Source organism: Calonectris borealis, chromosome 6 (genome assembly GCF_964195595.1).
Source record: "Calonectris borealis chromosome 6, bCalBor7.hap1.2, whole genome shotgun sequence".
Lineage (NCBI taxonomy): Eukaryota > Metazoa > Chordata > Aves > Procellariiformes > Procellariidae > Calonectris > Calonectris borealis.
In genome coordinates, this window is record NC_134317.1 from 11,246,570 (window position 1) to 11,270,152 (window position 23,583).

General features: G+C 40.8%; 2 protein-coding genes across 4 annotated transcripts in view; one reads left to right on the forward strand and one right to left on the reverse strand.

The window, feature by feature from the left end:
- Nucleotides 1-23,583, reverse strand: part of PARP9 (poly(ADP-ribose) polymerase family member 9) — a 542,373-nt gene that overhangs the window by 116,531 nt on the left and 402,259 nt on the right. The gene's annotated exons all lie outside the window — the stretch shown is intronic.
- OSBPL11 (oxysterol binding protein like 11) overlaps nucleotides 1-23,583 on the forward strand; it is a 44,933-nt gene that overhangs the window by 2,708 nt on the left and 18,642 nt on the right. For 2 of the 3 annotated variants that reach the window (XM_075152827.1, XM_075152828.1), the window contains exons 2-6: nucleotides 14,271-14,339; nucleotides 15,454-15,629; nucleotides 16,417-16,496; nucleotides 17,517-17,699; nucleotides 21,815-22,016. In XM_075152827.1, the coding sequence (XP_075008928.1) occupies nucleotides 14,271-14,339; nucleotides 15,454-15,629; nucleotides 16,417-16,496; nucleotides 17,517-17,699; nucleotides 21,815-22,016 (710 nt within the window). The remainder of the gene's footprint in view (nucleotides 1-14,270; nucleotides 14,340-15,453; nucleotides 15,630-16,416; nucleotides 16,497-17,516; nucleotides 17,700-21,814; nucleotides 22,017-23,583) is intronic. The other variant, XM_075152829.1, reaches the window with a different exon arrangement.

The window sequence follows — 23,583 nt, forward strand, 5'->3', positions numbered from 1 at the left end:
AGAAGCTGCTCTTCTGGACGTCTGACAGGAAATGATCTTGTTACGAATATATGGTCAGAGTGCGTCTGAGAGCAACCAACCCTTGGCTGCATTTTCCTGTCTGGGGTCAGGAATAGCGTGAATGTTAACTGGCAATTAAGTAGATAAAGAGAGCCTGAGAGGCTGTGCTGCACGCTAAACTCTTTATCCCTATTTTCATTTAGAGAAACAGTTACCATGAGGTGAGACTTCTGAATAACTTCAAATTATTAAAAGATTACTTGATAAAGTAATTTAAGATTGTAACGTTTCTAAACAACTTCTTTATTTTCAGCAGTAATCAAGCTAGGAAGGAAGTGTCGCGTTGCCCATATAAAGAATTATTTGCATTGAACAATTCTGCTTTTACTCCTGACCATCTTCATTTGATTTTTGCCTTGCTCTAGGTTAAATGAACCGAGTAGTTTCAAAGCAGTGAGAGAAAGGAGAAGTTTTGGCAGGTACTTCCGTGACATGTGAATCATAGTCATTCAAATAACATAAAAATTTCACAACCAGAAAGCAGAATCTGTGTCTATGAGCTAAGTAGAGAGCTGGTCAGAATATGTGCCAGAGAAGTATAACAAGTCATTTCAGCCTGACTTGAGGGGCTTTCAGATAATTTTGAGAGAAATGACTTGCAATAACTCGTTCTCATTTATCTACAAAATTAAAAGTTCAAAGCACTGTGGTTGACTAGAGAAACAAGATTGTCTTTCCCAGTTGGAGACATGCTAATGTGCCATCCTATTACCTTTTTCTTAGTGGTTCTGCTCTCAAACACATAAACCAATTCAGCTGCTATTAAAAGGAGTCCCAGCATTTCTTCCCTTGCCCGTAGAAATACACATAAAATGTTCATGAATTTCCCAAATGATTGCTGATTTTTAAGCTTACAAGTTATATTTCAAAACCTATTTCCTTTTCAGTTCTGCATGTATTTTTATAGGTAACTGCCTTTGTTCCTTAGTTCTGAAGTGGTTTTAGCATCTGCTCACTATAGATTTAGCCACATATATTTATAAAATGCTACAGATTGTACGTCTTTTGCTCTGTTTTTTTAAGGAAGCAAGTTAACTTTAGTTAGCTGTTCCTGAAAGTTTACTTAGGTGCTGCAGGGTTATTCACAGTTGTTAGTATAGAAGAACATTTGGATAAAAGTAGCTTCTAAGGAAAGGAGTAAACTTGCTAGACTAATATTACTTTTTAATTTTTTTTTTTTTTTTTTTTTTTTGCTAGGGGTGGCAATGGCAGGTAAGAGGGTTCCTCATGCTGGGTGGCTTCTGCTTGTCATTAGGTCATCAACTTAAGGCAGATTCTCTTGCAGAATTATTCCATGTGGCTTTGGGGTAGAGTAAGAGAGGCTGAGAGTAAGCAAACAGAAATGCAAACAAACATCAGAGAGAGGGTTTTGGCAAAAAGAGTAACACTGTAACTTTTTTGGTATCAAATGCAAAAGGATAACATTTAAAGCAAGTGAAGCGGTCACCAGTCTTCTTTTAAGGGCCTAGTTTATTTTGCAGTTGACACTGTGCAAGCACTTTTCATAAATACTAAAAAAAGGGAGTAGACAATTACTGACCTTAATTCACTCCTCTGTGTTTGAGCAGGTCAGCGTGTGATACCATAACAGAAGAACTGGTAGCTGAAACACAGGAATATATTTTAATTCTGCATTTCGAGATGATTATGAACTCTTCTTCACAAAGTGATCCCATATGAAATGTGTTTTAAAGGAGATTCTTACTTCTGTGTTTGATCCCAGATAACTTGGGGGGTGACTGACAATCCTTTGCACTTCAAACACATGGAAGCAAAACGTGTAAGACTGAGCTAGACTGTGGAAGTGTTGATGATTTTTATTCATGCTATCTTGCAAAAAGAATCTAATTAGTAGTAATAAAGGGAAATGTCTTGAGACTGCTACAATCTTCTTGAGTGGATGTTGATAAGAATCCCTTTTGTTCAGGGTGGTGTTGATGTCAGTCTTAGTTGCAAGAAAACGTATAGAGTTTTTCTAGTTTCTATGCATTTCTAGTCACATTCCAAAAATGTTTGATCTCGGGAGGATAAATTTTACCTGTTTGGCCTTTAAAGCTGAAACCAGCTTGGTAGAAACAGATACAGGAGGTAATGGCAGCACAGTGTTCAACAACGCTTCATGTTGCAAACCTTTCCCTTGCTGGCCCTCCGTTCTTGTCTCTGAACTTAACATTTCTCATCATAGTGTTAATGTAAGCGTCGAATTCTTGCTTAGGCTGCAGTAGAGTGTGGTAGCTGACCTAATTAATTCTGGACTCCTGAGAGCAGGCCAGAATTTAAGTTAAAGTCCCTATCACTTGATAAATAGAAGAAAAGAAACCTCCCAAACCTTCATGTAAATGTTAGTGTCATCCTAGGACAGTTCTCTCTAAAGTTCTCTCTGATGCTGGTACTCCTAGTACTTCCTTTTTATTACCCATCTCCCTTGTTCTGGGTTTTCTTTCTGCACTGCTTAAAACAAAATTCTTTGGGATCCTATGTGGAATTTTTGTACCTTTGCTGTAATTGATAACTGTAACCCCCTTCCTTGTCGTGTACAACTGCAGAGGGGGAGAGAGGCTGTAATTTTATGGTGTTACCTGGGAGGCCTGGCAAGAGCTGCTCCTGCTTCGACTTTCCCCTGCTCTTGCCGCCCACCCCACTTCCTCGGTTTCCTGCTGTCGTAAGAACCTGCCGGCATTGTGACATCGAGCTGCTGGCCACCAATGGGGACGGGGTTTCCGCTGCCCCTGCTGTTACGCTTCTGCTGGCAGCTTTTGGGTTGGCTGGCGGCTCTGATGTCAAGCTTGTGTCCAAGTCCGTCGTGATCTTCCTTGCTTCTGTTTGTGGTGATCTGTAGAGACACCTCACCACTGCACGGCCTTCAGAAAGCCCTCGCTGCTCGCTTTCTGCCTTGTTGCTGGCCTTTTGAGGTGTGATGAACTGGGTGCCGAAAAGAAGAGTTTCTCAAGTGGTTGCTGGGAATTCAGAATTTATTTTTGCAATTTTGTGTGTTGTATTCCTTTTTATTAGTAAAAATCAGATTAGGATGGCTGTCACGTTTGATACGCTGGAGGGCAATAACTGAAAAACCTGGTGCCTGAATTTCTTTATCCTCATTTAAATCTTTGCTTAAAGAGTATACTGATTTCATAACACTAATTTAGAAATGCTGCGCTTCACATAACTTGCTCATTAGAATAGACAAGAAGCCCGTATTTAAAATGGTCAGCTGGTTATATCCATCTCAGGATCCATTCTGTGTTATTAAAATGTTAAGGTCATCTTTTATCAAGCTGATTTTACCAGTTGCTGAAGCCCCAAGCACTTCTCAAGAGGCAGGTGAGCCATTCCTGTTCACACATGTATTTACGACCTGGAAGAATGGGGTTGGAACAGATGGAAGCTCAGATGCGTTGTAAATTAAGAGAAGTAAATCTCTGGGTGAGGGGTAATAAGTGGATAGAGTTGGGGAAACAGGTTTGCGTAATTTAAACAGGAGCTTCATGATGGCTGATGTTCTAGTAGGGATCCCGAACCAGGTCAGCAAGGTCTGGGTTCCCTTCTCCAGCCCTGTGGCTCGTCAGTGAGCGGCTACCAAGAGCACTGTGCCTATCTTGCTTCTCGGAGCATCCCCGTGTTGAACTGGCAGGCTGTAAAACTCGCTGGGGCAGGGGTGACAAATGTGGGAGTTGGTTCTGGCATCGCAGGATACTTGTGTTAATACTGGGATGCTCATTTAGAGTTCAAATTAAGCTAAAGTGAAGCACAAACTTTTGAACAGTTTCTACACATCAAATAATTTGTGCTTTCCATGGAATAGATTTCTGCAGGAGTTAATGGCCGTTACAAATGTCTATCCTTCACTAAGTGCAAAGGGTATTTTTCAACTTCACCTTTTCTAATGTAATTATGTAGCAGCAAGTTAATTAAACTTGCCTACAACATTAACATCCTGCTCTACCACACACGTTCTCTGCCCGGAGAGAAGATGGAAAACAAACTGCATGTGGCTAAGCTAATCACATTGCTTAATGCAGAAGCAGAAAGTGCCAGCTGCTGCTGTTAGGTTATCCTAGGTAGGTTCTTGTGCTGTACTCATCGTACCATGAAAATTAAGGCATGTGTGCAAGGACCCCTGTTTGCTTAAGGATGTTGCCTTGACATGCACTCTGATCACCTGCCAGTGCTGATGAATTCTCTTTGCGGGGGATCACTGCCTGCTGGTAATACTGCTGGATAACTTTCTTTTAAGGGTGCCTGCAAAGCTTGTACCTTTCACATTTTCTGTACTGAGTGTCTAATGCTGAAGTGGGAGGGGAGGGCAGGCTGAAGTGGGGTAGAAGTGCTGTGTCTTTGTGTGTGTTAAGCTGACAATCTTATATTTGACAACCTGCTTTGGAGCAGGAATGTCAGTGTCAGGGGGAAGGCTTTTTGCTATGGGTATGCATTTTTTCTTTTTCCTTCCAGGTGTAAATTCCTGAGTTTTTGATGAGGCTGGAAATCTTTAAAATCTTAATTAACATTTAGGCATTAACAGATCAGTTTCCTGAAGAGCCCAGTTGGCGTTGGGAAGTTGGTTTCATTCGTTGCGGTGGAGATGTAACAGAAAGCATGAGATCTGCTGGACAGAACTGCAGGATGCTATATTAAGGAGCTGGTTTCCGACCACGGCTCCGACTTCCTCTGTGGTAATAGTCATATTGTTTAAACTGGTTTTCCCCTGTAATCACTAACTGTGTGTTCCTCTCTTTCTTGGAGGCCTAGTTTGGAACAGTTGGCTCTGATTTTGCAAAACTTTCGCAGGGTCACAGCTGCAGCTGAAATCAGCAGAAGCTGTGATTTGAATGTATGAATAAAATAAAATAAAAATTGGGCCACAACTATCTCAAAGTTAGAGAGGCTGAAAATTCATTGTGCCTCAGTTCTCTATATGTAAAATGGGATGATAATGTCCTCATTCTTTTATTGTTTGGTACATGACTCCTTCATAAGTGTCGATGACAAGCACGAGAGAAGAAAACAATAAGAAAACTCTTTATTAGCAAGAGTGCCAGATGAATAATACCTGGTGCTCATTGCACAATGAAAAGGAGCAGTTTTGAATAATTCCTTGTCTGGGAGTCACTGTCCACTTAAAGCACTGAACAAGAAAGTAGTCCTGCTCTTTTTATGTATTGTCATAATCATAGGTGGTTAAGTTAAGACGTGCTTTCTTAATTAGAGTTTAAAACCTTCTGAGTACCTTATGCCTTGATTTTAATGTAGGAATATTTTTGTTTAATTTCTCTATATCCAAGAATTATAGAATAATTTGGGTTGGGAAGGACCTCTGGGAAATCTCTAGTCCAGCCTCCTGCTTAAAGCAGGGCCAGCTTCAAAGTTAGAAGAGGTCATTCAGGGCTGCTGGTTGAGTTATGGGTGTCTCCAAGGGTGGAGATGCCACAGCCTCTCTGGGCTCCTGGCCCAGGGCTTACCCCTCCTCATTGTGAAGAATTTTTCCTTGTGTCAAACAAGGGATTTTTTTGCTACAACTTGAGACCATTGCTGCTTGCCCTTCTGCTGTGCATCTCCAAAGAGTCTGTCTCCATCTCCTCCATATGTAGGGGAGACAGCAGTGAGATCCCCATTAAGCCTTCCCTGCTTCTGAAGAAGACTGAACAGACCCAGGTGTCTCAGCCTTTTCTTGTCTGGCACGACATACCTAGCTTGCACTGATCCATGGGTTAGTCCATCCCAGGCGCAAGGCTTTGCATTGCTTTTGTCGAAGTTCAGGTGGTCTTGTTCAGCCTGTTCCTCTGGACTGTTGGGATCTGCCGGAAAGGCAGCCCACCCTACTGCATCCTGACTGCTCCCCTAGGTTCGGTCTCACCTGAGAGGTTGCAGAGAGTGCGTGCTGGTCCATCAGCCAGCTGAGAGGCATTTAGCGATATTGACCCCTGAAGTGCACCACTTGTAACTGTTTGCTAGTTAGACTTCAAACTGTTGGCCATCGCTGCTTGAGTCTGGTGGTCCACGCAGTTTTTCGCCTGTGTTGTACTCCAGGCTTATGGTCTTTCTGAATATTTAGATAACATGGTAAATTAAGTGTGGTTTTGCTTGCTTGGAAGGTGGCAATAATTGTTATCCTCTGTATTTAACCTGAAATGTCTTAAAAATGGTTAAAAATAATTTAAAAGGCAAGAGGCTTATCTGGAGTAGCTGATCAGTGTATTTAATAGCCAGTGTTTTATTGCTGCAAAGTCCAGGGTGGCAATGTGTAACTGTCAATATAATCTTTTTAAAGTCATAATCACAAATACATCTTAAAACTGGAAGGGCATATCTTTATATTTCTGATGGGATAAGAGCTATTAGACTAGAAGGAAAAATGCCTTGGGATGGAATGTGTAGTAAGCTAAACCATGTTGGACTGTGCTTAGGGTAACTAAGCGATGCAGAGGTTTGCTCCACCAGTTTCTGTGAATAGCGCTTACCAGGGTCCGCTGCTTTCTGAGGTGGTGTAGGTAGCAGATGGTCCAAAATTGTGAAGATGCTCATCCATCGGTGTGTTTGCCTTGCTTGTGTTATGCCAATACTGTTTGCTGAGCAGAGAAGCTTTGATTTGACTGCTTGAGCTTTCTGAAATGAGACTTCAAGGGCAAGTTTTGGGTTTTGGTAACAATAATATGTGAAACTGTGCATTATGGTGTGCTAACGTAAACTGGTAACATAAATGGTAGGAACGCTGCAGGCAAAAATCGTTCTCCAGGGGTATCAAGTGGAGAGTTCAGACCTTTTGAGGTGCCTGGTTTTTGTGTGCTCCAGGTCTAAAATGTTGTTGGCTAAATCTACAGTTATTTTTCCAGGGATAGCTTGAGTAGTAGTTATCATTGCAGAAAAATCTGCAGCTTTGGCTACTGATTCTTGGGTCCAGCTTCAGTTGTGTTATGCTGATGCAAATCCACAAGTAAATTGTGTGTGAGTGGAGTTCTTCCTGACCTGACGTGTTCACGTAGGTGCGAGAGAAATTGCTTAGCTGCAACTTGCTGCAGTTTTCTTCCAGGCAGACGTATTTTGAGAGCTAAAGAGCTCTCTACATGATAAAGTAGTTAAATAATCAGCTTTACAGTGGTCCAGTGAGAGCAGTGTTTTGCTACTTATTAATTAAGTATTATCTCTTTCCTTTTTTTCTGTTGCTACCCTGCAAAAGCGTTACAATACAGTTTCATTTGTGTATAACTGACCTGTGGCAGTAATGCACAAAAGAGGAGAATTGGATGCAAGTTTAATTAGGTTGGTTTTAAAAAAACCTGTAAACTTGATTTATCATTCCCCTTGAGAACTAGTCTCGATAGAAACTTCAGGTGCAAACGCACTGCCGTGTTGATAGCAGGGGGCTGGGGAGGCTGGGCAGTGGGAGAGCCCCTCACCCCTGGATAGGAAGGCTGGGCTGCGTCATGGCGGGCTCATGGACAGCTGACAGCTCATTTCGGCTCTGCCGCACCCTTCCTTCGTGGCAAGCCTGCACTTCTCTTCCAGTGCATGCCTGCACTCTCAAGGGTTTACAGGAGTACATGTTAAGAGAAGTTTTTATATCTAATGAGGATGTGTGTGTTGCTAACATGCTTGGGGCCAAGTGGTAGGTATTCTGAAGCATCCCCAGGGTCTACTGTCAATGTTCTTGTCATATTGTTGGACCTTTTTTCGTTGTACTTGTTGTTGGTTTCTAAATTTATAATTGAATAGTCAAACACATGAGCTGAAGAGCAGGAGCTCTGCTGCCACTTTATAGTTGACTGTAGGGCACTGCTGGTGAATTGCACAGCAAGGTTAGTTTTTAACTTCTTCCAAAAGCCATTTGGAAGAGCAGAGCTAATTTGTTGATGTAGATACTCTGTAAGCAACGTGGAGGCTTCTGCCTTACCTTGCTGGGTGTACTGGGGAACCCACACTTGGACCAACAAGCCATGGGACTGGAGCGTGCTCTATGTGGTGGTGGTTTCTTGGGAGCAAGTGATCTTTGCAGTTGCAGAAGATGTGCCCAAAGTCTCCATTGCTGACAGGTTTTCTTTTTTCTTTCTTTTCTCCCCCATCCTTCCCCTCCATGTAACAAAAAAGGTAATCAGTGCATTGTAGATAAGCACTTTGCAGTGGTCAGTGGGGAAAACGCAAGCTATTACAGACAGCGAGCCCGTGGGCAGATAGGGATGAACAAGTTCAGTGAAAATGGTTACTGCTTTTTTCAAACTACATAGCCAAACCCACTCATTGGTTTGCACTGTTAAAATCCCGATTTCTTTCTTTCCTTTTCTTTATGCTTTGTTAGCTTTTAATGTGAAGATAGCTTCTTGCACCAGGTTTTTGCATCTTGCTGTGAGCTCAGTAGAAAGGAGCTTCTTCCCTTGGCCAGGGCCTGAAAGCACTGTCATAATGGCGGTGGTGGCAGCTATGGAAGCTGGATTCCCCGTTCAGGAGCCCTCCCCGACATCTGCATGGGCTCTGGGCTCCTTGTCGTCCTTCCTGCTGGAAGCAAATCCACGCATACTCAGCTACCGCTTGAAGCCAGGTCTTACGCAAGTCCGTGGGGAAGCCTTTGGCTGCTGCGTTTGCTCTTCAAACAGCTGTTGGGTCTTCAGAGACCTGGCTGCTCAAAGTATCCCACGCAGTGCTGCCTGGGTCCCAGCAAAATTAAAATCATCAGAAGGGCAGTCTTGGAAGTTTTCTGTAATTACTTCTCACGTGGGTGTACTTTTGTGCCACTGCTAGTGGTGATTTGTTTGTGTGGGGCTTTTGGGGAGAGCTGCACCTTGAGGTGTATGAAAATGCCTTGCGCATCGGTGTTTCTTCTTGGAGAAAATGTTGGCCCAGCGCTTGTCAGGTGTGAACCTGGGTGTCTTGGCTGAAGCTCCTGAAAGACGTCATTCTGGGACTGCTGTTCCTCAGCATCTGCGTTCAAGACTCGGGTGCTGCACGTAAACAGGATACAGAGGGAATTTGGCCTGACTATCACTATCTTATTCCTCCCCCAGGACAGGAGACCAGCCCGCAAGGCACTGACAGCTGCTGCAATTTAAGAGGCATACTAGAAAAGGACAAATAAAACTAGAAAATGATAAATAAACTAACAATCCTTTGTGAATGTTTTATCCTATTGTATTTTAGTAGCACTAAGATATGTAGAAATCTGGCTTGTGGTAAACATCTTTGAAGTTGTGGAGGGATAGTTTTCTGGAAAGAATATGAACTAATTTGTAATTTTTCGTAACTTCAGTCATTTGCTTACGGGCACAGTTTCAGTCCATCTCACAATATTTATAAACTAAAAAAGTGTGATAAATGGGCAGCTAAGTTCGGTGGTGTTCAGCCTTTGGAAAAAAAACAGGTTTTGGGGGGTGGTAAATGTGCTGGGCTGGATGTTGTACCACAAGTTCCTGCATAATTTTTTCCTGGAGTGTGACTTGCACAGTATCCTCACTTAAAGTAGTCAAGCAAAAGTTAAAATGAAATTTTTTTACATCTTTAAGGCTGTGACACATTTTTTGCAACACTTAAACATTTTTTTGTCATTCTTTGATGGAAGGACATGTGAATTTCTACAGAAATACGGACTTTAGGGGTTATTGACTCATCGTTGCTGAGCTATTGCTGTTCCTTTGACAATCTGAGACTGCCATGAGCATTTTGAATAGCAACAACAGCATCTTGGCTGTGAAAAGATACACGTACCCATAGGTACATGTACATGCACGTAGGCAGCAGCGTGAATGCAGAGGTATTCTTAAAGTTGGGAAGGATCCCAGTGCAGCCAGGCCTTGCTGTCAATGTTGAGATAAGTTGCTCAGTGTTTTGTGTCAAATTCACTTCTGAAATCTGTTTTCTGGAAGGCAAAAACAATATGGGGAATTATGGAGGCTTCTGAAGTACACAGGTGACTTTGAAACAGGTTTTACTGTTATTTCATTAGAAACAATGCTAAGGGCTTTAAGGAAGATCTTACTCATATTTTATGAACTGTGGTTATCTGTGAGCAGGGGCAGTGCCTGAACCTCAACCTCTTGTTCTCAAAGTCTACCATCTTAAAAGCTTTCTGTAGTGCTCTGAAGAGCTTTGCTGTTAATTCCATACTAGTGAAATATTAGTGGGGTTTTGTGGTTTTTTTTACAGTGTTAACTGCCTTACAACACTGCTCTAGCAACAACAAATATTTTAGTTTAACTCTTGCTGTGGAGGTGCTAATCTTAAAATCACTGAAGAAATGCTAGTTATAATTCCATGGCCTTGTTGTTCATAAATAATACTAAGAATGTTTTTCTGTATTCATAGGAAAGTGTTTGTGTACACGGGTTTGTGTACAGTTATAGGATCTACCTTTTGTGAATTGCAATTTGCAGACTGGATTTAAATCTCTTTTTTTAGTGTATAAATTGTTACTTATTTAAAAATAAACCTTAGTTCAAATGTTGAAAATTCCCTGGCTCACACGGTGTGGGAATTTGTGCTGGGAGGTGTGATTAGTGCCTGTAAGGTCTGTGCTTTTACTCTTTTATTTGCTTATTTGTTTGCCTCTAGGCCCTTATACTGTCAAGGGAAATGTTTTAAATATCAACGAAGTTTTCCATACCCTTCAGGCAGGCTAATCCGCTACTTTCACGGGTGCTAAAAGTTTGCCCAGCCTTTTACAGGTGAAAACTAAATATAGTCTTTTGGGTTTGTGCAGTTCTATTGCAGGTGCATGAACACAATTACGAAGGAAAATAACTTAATCAATATTGTCCAAGAGGTGGCTCATTTAGCAGGACCTCTGTTCATGCTCCGTCTCTTTGGACTTTGGCTCTTCTAACATTCTCCAGTCTCCTAAAAAGCAAGCCACAGCTCAGTCGGCATGTTATATTCCTCCCCTGCTGCAGAGATTAGTCCGTAAGGAATGCCCCCACGGCTGACTGCCGTGTGTCTTGGGATCCGCACCAGCCACCACCACTGCTTGTTGGGCTCTTCTACGCTGAGGTTTGGCCATCGGTGCTTAGTACATTTCTATGATCTTGTGCAGGTGGATGAGGTCTTTTTGCTTGTGAATGGGAGATACCTGCTAAATGTACTTCTGAGCTTTACCTTGTAGATTGAGTTATAGCTCTTTTGTGTGAGATATGGGGTTTGGGGACCCCCTGCGTGCAAAGTTGGGGATTCTGAAACACAGTTGGTCAGTGTGTTTAACATCATGCACTTGCGCTCACGTTCATTTGCTGCAACATGCTTCTTCCAGATTGACAGTGTCCACCATGCTGGAGGTGACTGGCTTGCTTGTCCTCAGTTGCTTTCTCAGACTTCTCTGGGGCGCTGTTTTCAAAGTTTTTCAGTTCATAGAATCATAGAATCATTAAGGTTGGAAAAGACCTCTAAGATCATTGAGTCCAACCGTCAACCCAACACCACCATGCCCACTACAGCATGTCCCTAAGCGCCTCATCTACACGTCTTTTAAATACTTCCAGGGATGGTGACTCCACCACTTCCCTGGGCAGCCTGTTCCAAGGCCTGACCACTCTTTCAGTAAAGAAATTTCTCCTAATGTCCAATCTAAACCTCCCTTGGCGCAACTTGAGGCTGTTTCCTCTTGTCCTATCGCTGGTTACTTGGCAGAAGAGACCAACACCCACCTCGCTACAACCTCCTTCCAGGTAGTTGTAGAGAGCGATAAGGTCTCCCCTCAGTCTTCTCCTCTCCAGGCTAAGCAGTCCCAGTTCCCTCAGCCGCTCCTCATAAGACTTGTGCTCCAGGCCCTTCACCAGCTTCGTTGCCCTTCTCTGGGTAACCAAAGTTAAACCATCAACTCTTGGGACTGCTGAGGCTAGAGATAGGAATTATTGAAGAGGAGGCATTTGGAGAAGTTTGGGTCTAGTCAAAGGGAAAATCCAAGTGGATGAAGGCAAAACGTAGTCAAGTGCTCATTTGATGTGGAACCGAAAGGGCTGCATTCCCTTCTATGGTAACTTTTTATTTTTTCTAAAGACTGACAAAATCAGCTATCTCATCTGTCACACTCAAAAAAAGTTGTCAAATGATTTAATCAAAGACCATTTAATTTACCCTTGTCAGGTGAATGGACTTCCAAGGCCATACATATAGTCCTGCTGTATCCATTGCAGTCTGAAGTTACTTTTCTGATTTTTCTTGGGTTCTCTTAAACATACCTGTGATTTAGGCACGTTAGTTAATGGGAGAGTACAGCAGCTCTAGCCCGAGTGTGCAGGGCTCTGTACGATGTCTAACTGAAAAGCAAGGGTGAAGCTTGCATTCACTAAAACTGAAAAACAATTAGCTGTGACTAGGGACAATTTTCAGGCAATTAAAACCCAAGCTCATACATTTTTATTACTATGCAATCTCATAATTTTCAGCTGAATTAAGACAGCGAGCAAGTCTAAACTGTACTTCCCTTGTATGCCAATAATAACAAATGAGAGGTGTCTGCAGAGGATGAGTTTGGTTATGTCTCCTTTAGCATTTTTGTATGTTTAAAATATATGATAGCCCGAATAATCTCTGCTTTCCTTGGTTTTATTTTTATCTGTAGTACCACTTAATGAGCTATTAGAAATTAAATTCCTAGATAGTCCTGCTGGCCGCTCTCCATTGCAGGATATTACGGCAGTACTGATTGCTGCAGTAATAGCTAGAACACGTATTTTTGTTTTTAAATGTAACATTAAAAACCAGCAACTTGGTTTTTCTTCAGAAATGTACATTCTTGCATCTCTTTGAATAGTATTACTGAATGGCAGCATTGATTCATATGGCAGTGATTTACTCTGAGGTTATCTTCATTAGTGGCATCCTAAATAGCTTCCTTTAGGATGAAACTTATTTATGTTATATTTATTGAATTGTCGGGTATCTAACTAATCTGATGATACTGACACTTTATAAATGAAGTGTAGACAGCAGCTTCAGCTATGATTTGAAATTTACCCCAATACTTGGTCTGACTATGTTTGCAACCAAAATCCACTCATGAAAGTGATCCCTTAGCTCTGGTAGTCCTATTTTTCCTCCCCTTTCCATTTTTGCTGATATGGGGGTGCTTCGACCTCTTAACAACCAAGACAGGCTGCTGCTCCAATGGACTCTGAATAATTTTCATTTAACCTTCAACATACTACTAGCTACAGAAATTTTAATTTAAAATCTAAATAAGATGGCTTAACTATAAGCTTCTTTTAAAAAGCAAGTAGTCAGTATCTCATATTTGGGTCATTGTTTCAATTCTTCATTGGAATAATAGGAAATTTTCTCATGCTGGACCTGAATTGTCCAACAAGAGTGTGTTCTTCAATGTAAGATTGTGCCCTACTGTAAGAAGCATTGAGGTGGCATTTCTAGAATTATGGGAATGTTCAGTATAAAATAGGTCTTTAAACTGTGGTTTTAAGATGATTAGTTTGTAGCCATAAGAGTTGTAAGCCTTATTTAGGACAATTGATTTTCAGAAGTGGCAATGTATTTTGCCTGTAGTGATACTAAGCCTCTGTGCCGAATGCTCTCGATGGGTTTTCGTTTTTGGTGGATGTTGCAAGTTGAGGCTTCAAAAGAGAAACTACCTGATTTTCCTGCCAGGCCAGAGGAGGAGATGTTTCGGCTCTTGTTTTACATTTCGGAATATCTTGATGTGACCTGCACCCGCATGTTGTGTTCTGTAGAACATCTGCTCAAGAGCATGATTGTTTGTGTAGTCGGGAAGGGTTCTGGACATTAAAGATAAATAAAACCACACTGGTGTAGGAGTACCTAGGGACTGTTTTTAGTTAGTCACCATGATCAAGTTTCTGTTAATAAGCTAGTGAAAGCTAATTTTGTTCAGGAGTCCAAAAATACAAAGCTTGCTTAGAAGAGGGAGCAGGAAACAGAAGCAGCATGGATACTAAGTCTTTAATCACCTGAAACTAGTACAAATGTGTCCAGAAGTGCCTGCTGAATAAAACTCAAGTATTGGTGAAACTAATTATGCTTTGAAATTATCTCGAGTTTAGTAAGTCTGGTTAAACTGTCTTATGAAATTATTTTAAAAACGAGGCTGGAAAATCTGTTAAGTGTTAGTAGTTTTATTAACATGGTAGTGCCATTCTGAAAATGAAGATGAAAATTCATTTTCTGGGAATAGACAATGATGATCAAAAGCTGGGAAGATCTAAAATTTGTTTGGTATTGTCTGATTGCTTTTCTCCCTTCTTGTTGTTGGTTTTTTTTTTTAATAGTGATCACATGGAAAATATTTGTGGCTACTTGATGAAATATACCAATCTCGTCACTGGTTGGCAATATCGGTAAGTCTTTTATGGAGCTTTTTAGTAATGTTGGTCTCTGCAGCATCTAAATGAACATGTTTCAGGTTTTCTTAATACTACTTGGATTTCCCGTTTTCTGTTAGCCGAACTTTATGGAAGAGTCTTACGCTTTTCTCAGTATAGATTAAGCTAAGGTGTAGATGAATAATACTTGTATTAAGGCATGAATAAGAAAAAAATGCATAGGAAGTGTGAAGCAGTTAACGCATTTGGTGGCTTATAACTATGCTTGCATGTGTAAAAAGCAGGTACAGCATTAATTTTTTTTCTCCTTTTCCATTAAAAATATTGTCTTTGTTTTTTCTACTGAGTCTTCAGCTTTATGCCAAATGATGCCATCGTTTTTTAAAAAAAAAAAAAAAGACTTCTTTACTGAAAATTCAAACTCAAGCAAGCTTTTCCCTTAAGTTCCTCAGAAGGTCCATCTCCCCTGGTATAACTTGCTTTTCTTTGACAGGTGAAACTTTCTGGTCAGGCTTCCTGCTTGATGTTGTTCCTAGAGCAGCACAGTACAACCAAATTAATACTGGAGAGGCAAGTCCTTAGCATACCACACTGGCCAAATACCTGTGCCACCACTGGCATGCAGTGACTTGTGTCAATACACTTATTGTTAAACTCAATTGAATAGTTGGAGCATAGTGTCCACTTTAATCTTTTTTAAATCTGGAATTGCTTCAGTTTCAGTTTTGTATCTCAGCTGTTTTGTTGAGGGGCTGTTTTACCCTTAATTTATGTAGTTTAAGGATATATTAAGCCTTAGAGATTCAGGATATTCTTTTGATTCCCAAAATCTTGCCATAGCACTCTTCTGTGGGCATGCTGTTCTGTTGTGCAATCCCTGGTCTCTGAGAAAAAATTAGTAAGAACTTAATTTTTGTGCAGTTTTGTTGGGGACATAATTCATGTTTGGGACTGTACTGACTCAAGTCTTTAAGTCCCAACCCCATCTGTGCCAACTTGTAACCAAAGTCTTGACTTCTCCCAGTACCACCACCCCCCTCACCCCCACCCTTAGCCCCCTCCCTCCCAAAAAAAAAAGGAAAAGAATGAGCTGGTTTTATTTAGTGTATTTGCTTTGTTATCATTGCAGGTTTTTTGTTTTAAACAATGATGCTGGCCTGCTGGAGTACTTTGTGAATGAGCAGTCGAGACATCTAAAGCCCAGGGGTACCCTGCAGCTAGCTGGAGCTGTAATTTCACCCAGTGATGAAGACTCTCACACCTTTACAGTCAATGCTGCCAGCGGGGAGCAGTATAAGCTAAGAGGTAGGATGTGGATTCTTGGGCAGGGGATTCTTCCATTAGAGGACACTCCTGGCCCTCACCTGTGGCTGCTCTGCTGGGCTTGGCTGTGTGGCCAAAGCGAGAGAACTTGTTTGGCAGACTGCTGCAATGAGAGTTATATGTGAAACTTTCATCTTGCTCTTCAGTTAGGAACCGTCCTTCTTTATGGATGGTTCCATACTCTTTGGGTTTGATGACTTTCAGAAGACCATGAATTTAAGATGTGTAAAATGGGGTTTAACCTTCATGTACAGTGTCCTTAAACTGTACTGATTTAGAGTTTTCTAAATCATTGTAGGTAACAGCACTGTGTTGATGCTTGCACAGAACTACATTATTCCTGATGTTCAATATGTTAGCCTTCTTGTGATGGTCATATAAGCCCATTCTCTGATTTTGCAGGCTATGGAAATCTGGGCTAATATCTTATAGTATTTCTTCCCTTGAAGACTTGCTGTTATTAATTCAGGATATCTTACTCTAATTCCAGGAAAATGTGCCATGTTGTTAGATTAAAAAGTGTGTGAGGAGAGTTATTGTTTGTTGAAGTCATTTCTGTGTTACAAAATTTAAAAAAAAAAAAAGTACATGCCATTTATGTTGAACTTTATTTAATGTTGCTAATTATTTGTCAGCTGAGCAAGTTTTAGATGAAAAATACTTTGTACCATTAAAGTCTTCTGTCTGTTTTAAAGAATTAAAAATCGGCCTTTTGCCGATACTTAAAAATATCTTCGTATACATAATAATTTTGGTTTGCTTTTATTAGCTACTGATGCTAAAGAACGGCAACACTGGGTTAGCAGGCTACAGATATGCACACAGCATCACACGGAAGCTATTGGAAAGGTATCGTATAACTCATATTTCTGTGGGCAAAAATAATTTAGGCTGGTGGTAGAAGTCGTTCCAAATAAAACTAGCCTGTTATCTAAGACGAATACTACAAAAGGGCCTGTGGTTGGGCTTGACATTTACGTCAAGAAACATTTTTCTGAGTAATAGCTGACTTGTAATAGAAATATGCTTTAGGAATGACACGAAGTGAAGTCAGTTTGCTTCTGCAGAGCTGAATGGTCCTCCCTGAGCAGGTACTGGTGAGCTGGTGTTTGAACAAGAGGCAGAGCTGAAAGATCAGAGTATTAGCCCAGTATTTTCCAGTGGTTTTGCATTTTTTTTTTAATGGATAAGGAAACAGGTCTTCAGTGTTATTGAAGCCCTTCCATTTTGGGAGCTTTCCTTTTATTTTAACCTTTTTTTAAAATGACTCAGCAGCCCACAAATACATTTAGGATGAATTCCCGTCTTTGAGAAGCAAGTCCTCAACACTATATCTGAGCGTTGTTGCTTCCATTTGCTGACCGTGTGGTGGTTGTGAATATAATGTATTTTACAGAATCTCCTGATTGCCATAACACCTATTCTGATACCTGAATAAAACCTTGCTTTTAAGATCAGATCAATATTTTGTCGCTGGCTTTGTTGTAAGAGATAATTTCAATGAATAGTTTTAAATGAAATCCCATTCTCTTAAATGTGAGCTCTATCCTTGCAGGATCTGTTAGGAGTCAGTTTCTAGTACTGTTGCAGATGAAGGACTAATTTTCAAGTCAGAGAAGTGATACGTATTGATCAATCTTATTTCACAGAGTGTTCATAATTAGACTATAAAACAGGTCAACTGTCAGCAGATAGTGCAAAATATTTATTTAGCAGTTGCTACTAATATGTTATTAGGGTTTTGTCATCTGTCCTTGCTCTATAAAAAAATCAAGGATTAAACTGTTCTGCTGTATCTTTCAAATTAGAATATTTGCTGGTTATTAGGAATTAATTGTAAATGTTTCTCTGTGCTTATTTATTCACTAGAACAACCCTCCTCTGAAATCTCGCAGCTTCTCTCTTGCATCCCAAGGAAGTGCCAACTCTCCTGGTGTGCAAAGAAGACCCAGTCAAAATGCAGTTTCTTTTTTCAGTGTTGGACATCACAGATTGCCAACTGGAAAAAGAGTTCCTATTATGCAGCCAGATCACCTCGTAGATGTTAGAGAGGTTTGTATGCCTTAGATTATCTTCTAATCTTTGAAAGAGCTGTCCTATTATTTGTAGGATTGTGGAGAAACCTGCTATTCTTAGTTGGATATATTGTCAATACCATGTCCTAAGCTATTATTGCATAGCTGGGTGAGGATAAGTAACTTGCCTTGGCTAATTGTAGAAGTATGTGGTGTATATTTTATGACTTTTATACTCCACAATAATATCCTGATGCTCAAGGTAGAATTTTGCATGTTCTCATCCTTGCAAGTCCTAGCACTACAGGTGACAAGGGAATATTCTTAAGGAAGTATAACATCCCATACTATGGTACAGTTATATCATACACTATTTTCTTCCGGTGTCAAGCTATAGAAGAATTCACTAAGCTGTACTTGTATCTCCTATGACTGAGGAGAAATTGGTCATGATTGGTGTTTAAGAATACTAATACCACTTCCAGGTATGCTAATTCACGTGGACAAATTGTCTAGGGATGGATGTGATTGAAAAGAGAGCAAAATAAAATGAGCAATTCAGAAGTATGCTTTTTACACTACACATCCAGGTGTAGTGTATTTTGGAAAAAAACAGAAATAATTACCTTTCCATCTTGACTGTCAGAATGGACTGACTACTGGTTGATTTAACTTGTGAATATTTACAGGGTAGGTCATGCAAATCTAAAGCTAATACTAAAACAGAATTCATTGCTGAATTACAAACCTGTGTTACTTAGTAGTAGTATTGATATTAATGGATATTTGAATGTTAGCAGTGTAATTGGTGTAGTGCGGTACATTTCTTGGCAAAACGAAGTTTCTAATGGAGGGCTTTTTAACTTAGTAAATAAGGATCTAGGAAGTGTAAATAGTTAGAAATTGAACTTAGACAAACTGGGACAGAAGAGTGCTCTGTATTGTGAGCATTAACCTTAAAATACGTGGCTGAGCATTGTGGTAAGTTCATCGGTGGGAAGCTGTAAATGGGTATTGAAAATACTTCCCCTGGTAGGGCATGCTGCTATTGTCATTGTTCCTTGATTTAAATCAAGTGCTGTGGCATAATTATTCAGTAAGCTAGACAAGGTGACTGCCTCTTTAGACCTTAGAATGTGTGAATATTCTTGCAAATGTCTTGCAAAAGGGTAACTGCTGCCATCCTGTTTATATCCTCTAATAACGGTAAAGTCTCCTATAGTGCTAATGCAAAGACATGTGAAGTCCTGTCAGGTACCCAGGAAAACTTCAGCTGGCATCCTGTGGCTTCTGTTTTTTATGAGCTGGTTCATCTGCTTTATCCTCTGAAAGAGAAGTTTTTCTTCCAAATAAATTTTAAAATTATACAGGTAGTTGCCTTTCAGTTTGATTCATCAAGTTACCTCTTACTTGTGATAAACTTCTTACTAGTGTGGTACAACAATTACAGCACATGGTAAACTTAAATAGTATTTGCACTTCCCTACCTATTGCATGAAAATAGCAGAATATGGCATTAATATTTACAGAATTCATGCCTATAGCTCTCTTAGCAGTTTTTCTTTCTTTCATCTGTTGTTGTATTTTGGTGTTTGAGAAGCTATCCTGTTTGTGAGGCATTGTTTCAGAAATGGTTTTTTAACTTTTTGACTTTTCAAATGGCAATATGGCATTCAAAATTTGAGGGAGGAAAGAGGAGAGTTTGTGAGCTGGAGCACTGAAGCAGTGGGTTGCATCCTGTAATTGGGATTCTCACTGGGTGGGAAATAAAGTGGAATGGTTTTTCTTAGCATTGCAAAGAGCATAGAAAACTATTCCTGTTCTCTTTTGATTGTTGAGTTTGGTGACACAGCATGATTATTTATCAACTTAAAAATTTTTGACCTGTTCAGGTGAAGAATCCTCAGTAATGGTAGTTTTTCTGAATGTTGTTAGTTTGCTTACCTTTTTGAAGCTAAAATGCTTGTTAGATACAATGCCTACTTTTTTTTTTTTTTAAGGTATAGTTAAAATACCTAAAGGGCAGGTGCATGCCTGTTACACTTGAGCATAATAATACAGCTTCAATACTTGTAAATTCAGTTTGAGAAGCTGTGGGAAGAACAGCTTCTCTTTCAGAGGGTCTGCTGCATAGTGATCTTTTTTTTTAATTTTCCCATGAATTGCACTGTAGCTGGTTCTTCTGTCAGTCCCTATCCTTCTACTTCCCCTTGTTCTTGTTCGAACACATGTCACGCTGCTGACTTGGATACCTTGCAAAACAAGAGATCGAAGAGGATCTTTATGCTGACTTGCACTAAATGCAGGTGCATGTGTGTTTGCAAAGTGAGAGCTATAGCCTGTGTACTTCTGATAGCTTTTGAGTTTTTAATTACAGTGCTTTTTCCTCCCCTAGCACTATTTCTTTCTTTCTTTTTTTTTTTTTTTTGTAACAAATCTGCATATGTAAGCAGGAAAAACTTAGGACTGTTTGGAGTATGTTCTTTAAAAGGGGAGATGTGCCTGTTTGAACTTCAATACTCGGTATAACATGGCTTGTCCTGTGGTCTGGCCTGATCCTGGAACGAGGTGCTTGGGTGTCACCACATAGCAAATTACTAAGAGTGAAGGTCACCAGAAGGGTTGTAGTGATTTGTCAACTCATTATCTCTGTCTTTTTTTTTTTTTTTTAAATCTAGCAGAGTTTTTCAAAGTATTGGAAGGAGACTTGCACACAAAGACTTATACCACATTCATGACTGAAAAAAAAAAAAGACACACGTTCTGATAGCAACTGATGTGTTTGCATAGGCAAGGCTATATAACTAAGTATTTTACTAGCTTTCTGCCCTGTTGCTCTTGGGACGTGCTAAGGCTGACTGTGCACAGTCAACTCCACTTCCAAAGAGCCAACGCTCTGTAAATGCACACCATAGCATGCTATGTAGCCAAGCCCTAAAATGTTCCAAATGCCACATACCGTGAACTTGGATGAATACATACGGCCTAAATATTTATTGCATAAAACCTTAAAAGCAGTTTCTGGAAGGGATTGCAGGCAAAGGTACTTAAAAAAAAAAAAAAATCTGTAAGATCCTGCTAGGATTGGTGAACTAAAAAGCTAAGCAGTGCCATAGCAGTTAAATGCATGAATGCATCTCAGATTCTTTAAAGAAATTCTGCTGCTGCTCTGGTAAAGCAATCTTCTTACATTTAACTTAACTGCCAGAACACGTAATGATCGCAGAGTAGCGCTATCCAGGCATATTAATACCTTTTGTTGTACCTCCCCAGAAAAGTGACTAATGTGTATAGAAGTGTGCCTTCATCCCTATGATTCAAAATCAGACAATATTTTGCTTCTGTGAGTACAAGGAGGACAGTATGTGGGTTTTTGGAAGACCACAGTGTGGTGCTTGATGGCTGGTGTGCTTTGCCGCTATACCTCTTGCGGGCAAATGTGCTGTTGCAGGCTCTGTGATGTAGGGGTGCTCTGTGTCAGAAGGAAGGAGGAAAGGAGCTTGGGAGGACGACGACACCAGGAAAGCTGTAATTTGAACACATAATGAAGGGGAAAATCCTGCTGCTTTTAATTTCCCTTCCGCAAAGTAAACAGTGAGATAGTGATCCTAAGTGTGGTGGCAGTGCAGACAATCAATGAGAATCCCGTATGGTTTGAGCCAAACCGAGTGATACAGGTAGTTTCCTTTGAAGTGCTGGATCCCTTTTTGTAGGGAGTGAAAAGATCTTGATACCCACGGATGGTATCTCATAGATCCTTTCCCAGGCTGTGCAGAGCACAGAGCTTAATTACTCCTCACACAGAGTGTGTGGGGTGTTTTTCCCCCCTGACCCTATCAACCAAGCATGAAAGTGTTTGGTATTTACTGCTGCAAGTATAATGGTCAAATTCCTCTTTGCTTTTTTTTTTGAAGTCACTTTGATATTCTTTTGCTTATTAATAAGGTGCTGTGTATTGTCATGGGAATTTCATCATGCATTCAATGACTCTTTATAGCTGCATCAAGAAAAAAAAGTACCGTTAACTGTACGTAATCTATTACCTTTTAGTTTTATTATCATAAAATCATTTGGGATCCTCTGTGTGCACAGCTAAACATGTACCACACAACACACTTCCATTACCTGATAAATGACTGTTTTGTTTGACAGATGATGTCTCAGGCTGAGGGCCAGCAGAGAGACTTGATCAGGAGCATAGAATGCCTTCCTGTCTCCGGTCACCTTACATCCTTGGATCAAGATCTATTAATGCTGAAAGCAACTTCCATGGCAACCATGAACTGCTTAAATGACTGTTTCCATATTCTCCAGTTACAACATGCTTCTCAACAAAAGGGATCCTTACCACCAGGTGGGTATAGATGCTCACAAAGAGCAGAACCCTATAACAAATACAAATCCTTTCCTTCTTGCAAAAATAGCTGTTGCAGTAAATCCGGTTTCGTATGGGTAGAGAAAACCGCTGGCTGCCTGGTTTTCTGTGAGTTTTTCTAGAGTCTGACTTGCTGGTGTTGGGTAGAACTCCCGTGCATATTGGCGTGGGTTTTTTTGTTTGTTTGTTTGCTTGGTTTTTTTATTGTTTTCTCTGTTCTATCAAGAAGTCTCTGGCAGCAACTGTATAAATGTAACATTTAATTGTTGGGAGCATCTCACAACAAAATGAAGTACATAAGGCCCCACAAGAAGGCTGCCTTTGGGATGTAACTGGCTGCTCAGGAATGGTAATAGTGGAAGGGGATTTTTATGGGATTGCAGATTCTAGGATATGTGGTGTCCAGTACAGCTCTGTCAAATGTCATGCTTTTCTTTTTTTTTTACATGCTAAATACCTACTATAAGCATTTACATGTGTGTAGCTGTGGTGGTGCCTCTCCCCTGCCTCCTTCCTGGGCCCCTCCATGATCTCAGAAACTCCCGTTAAACCTTGGCCTTGGTGTAATGAGTCAGGCGGTGAAGCGACCCTTTACCGTATCAGGAACTCTTGCGTAGCTGAGGCTGGGGAATGTACCGATTGTACCAGAAACTTCTGCTGCCTGGCCCAAGTGGAGGACGAGAGCGGGGATAATTGTCATCCCCTGATACCCTTATCTGAGTCGTAGCTCAAGTGGAACAATACTATTGTTACTGAAACCTTGGGAGTTCTGACGGATGACTAAAGTCAATCGTCTTGCGACCCTATAAACAGCGGTCCCAAGTGAGGCCCTTTGAGCTCTCCTGGACCGCAGCGGGCTGCGCCCAGCACCTCCCTCTGAGTGGAACGCTCCTCAGAGTTTGCAAACTCTCGAGTTTGCGATATTCGGAGGACCGTCGCCGGCTGGCACGGGACCTGGGCTGCAACACTCCTCGAGGCTCAACCCTTCGCCCATTGAGAAATTTATGTGAGTATTTCACTGAACTCGAGGGAGATTTTTAACAGGTATATCTTTGTGTGTTTATCTGTCTTCGCATTCGTGTGTGTGTGTGAATTGATGGAAGTACCTGCTAGCAAATAGTCTGCTAAAATCTTATGATCTATCTTAAGATTGTGAATGAACCTTAGACCGCTGCTAAACACATATAATCCCTTAGACGTGTGCTGTTGACCAAGTCTGGGACTAGGGGTAGATCCAGCCAGGACTACTCTGAACTCTGTGACTCAATGGGAGGGTCTCCTTACCCTTTTTGTATCAGACATAAACAGTTGTCCAAGTCTGAGACTAAGATTGGAACCCGCCGGGTCTTCTCTGAACCTCGTGACTCAGCGGGAGGGTCTCCCTTAACCTTTTCATCCTCGGTGTCTGTATAAACCATTTCAACTCAATTCTAACACGATACCCTTGTTTCGGCTGGGATAGAGTTAATTTTCTTGCTAGTAGCTGGTACAGTGCTGTGTTTAGGATTTAATATGAGAATAATGTTGATAACACACTGATGTTTTA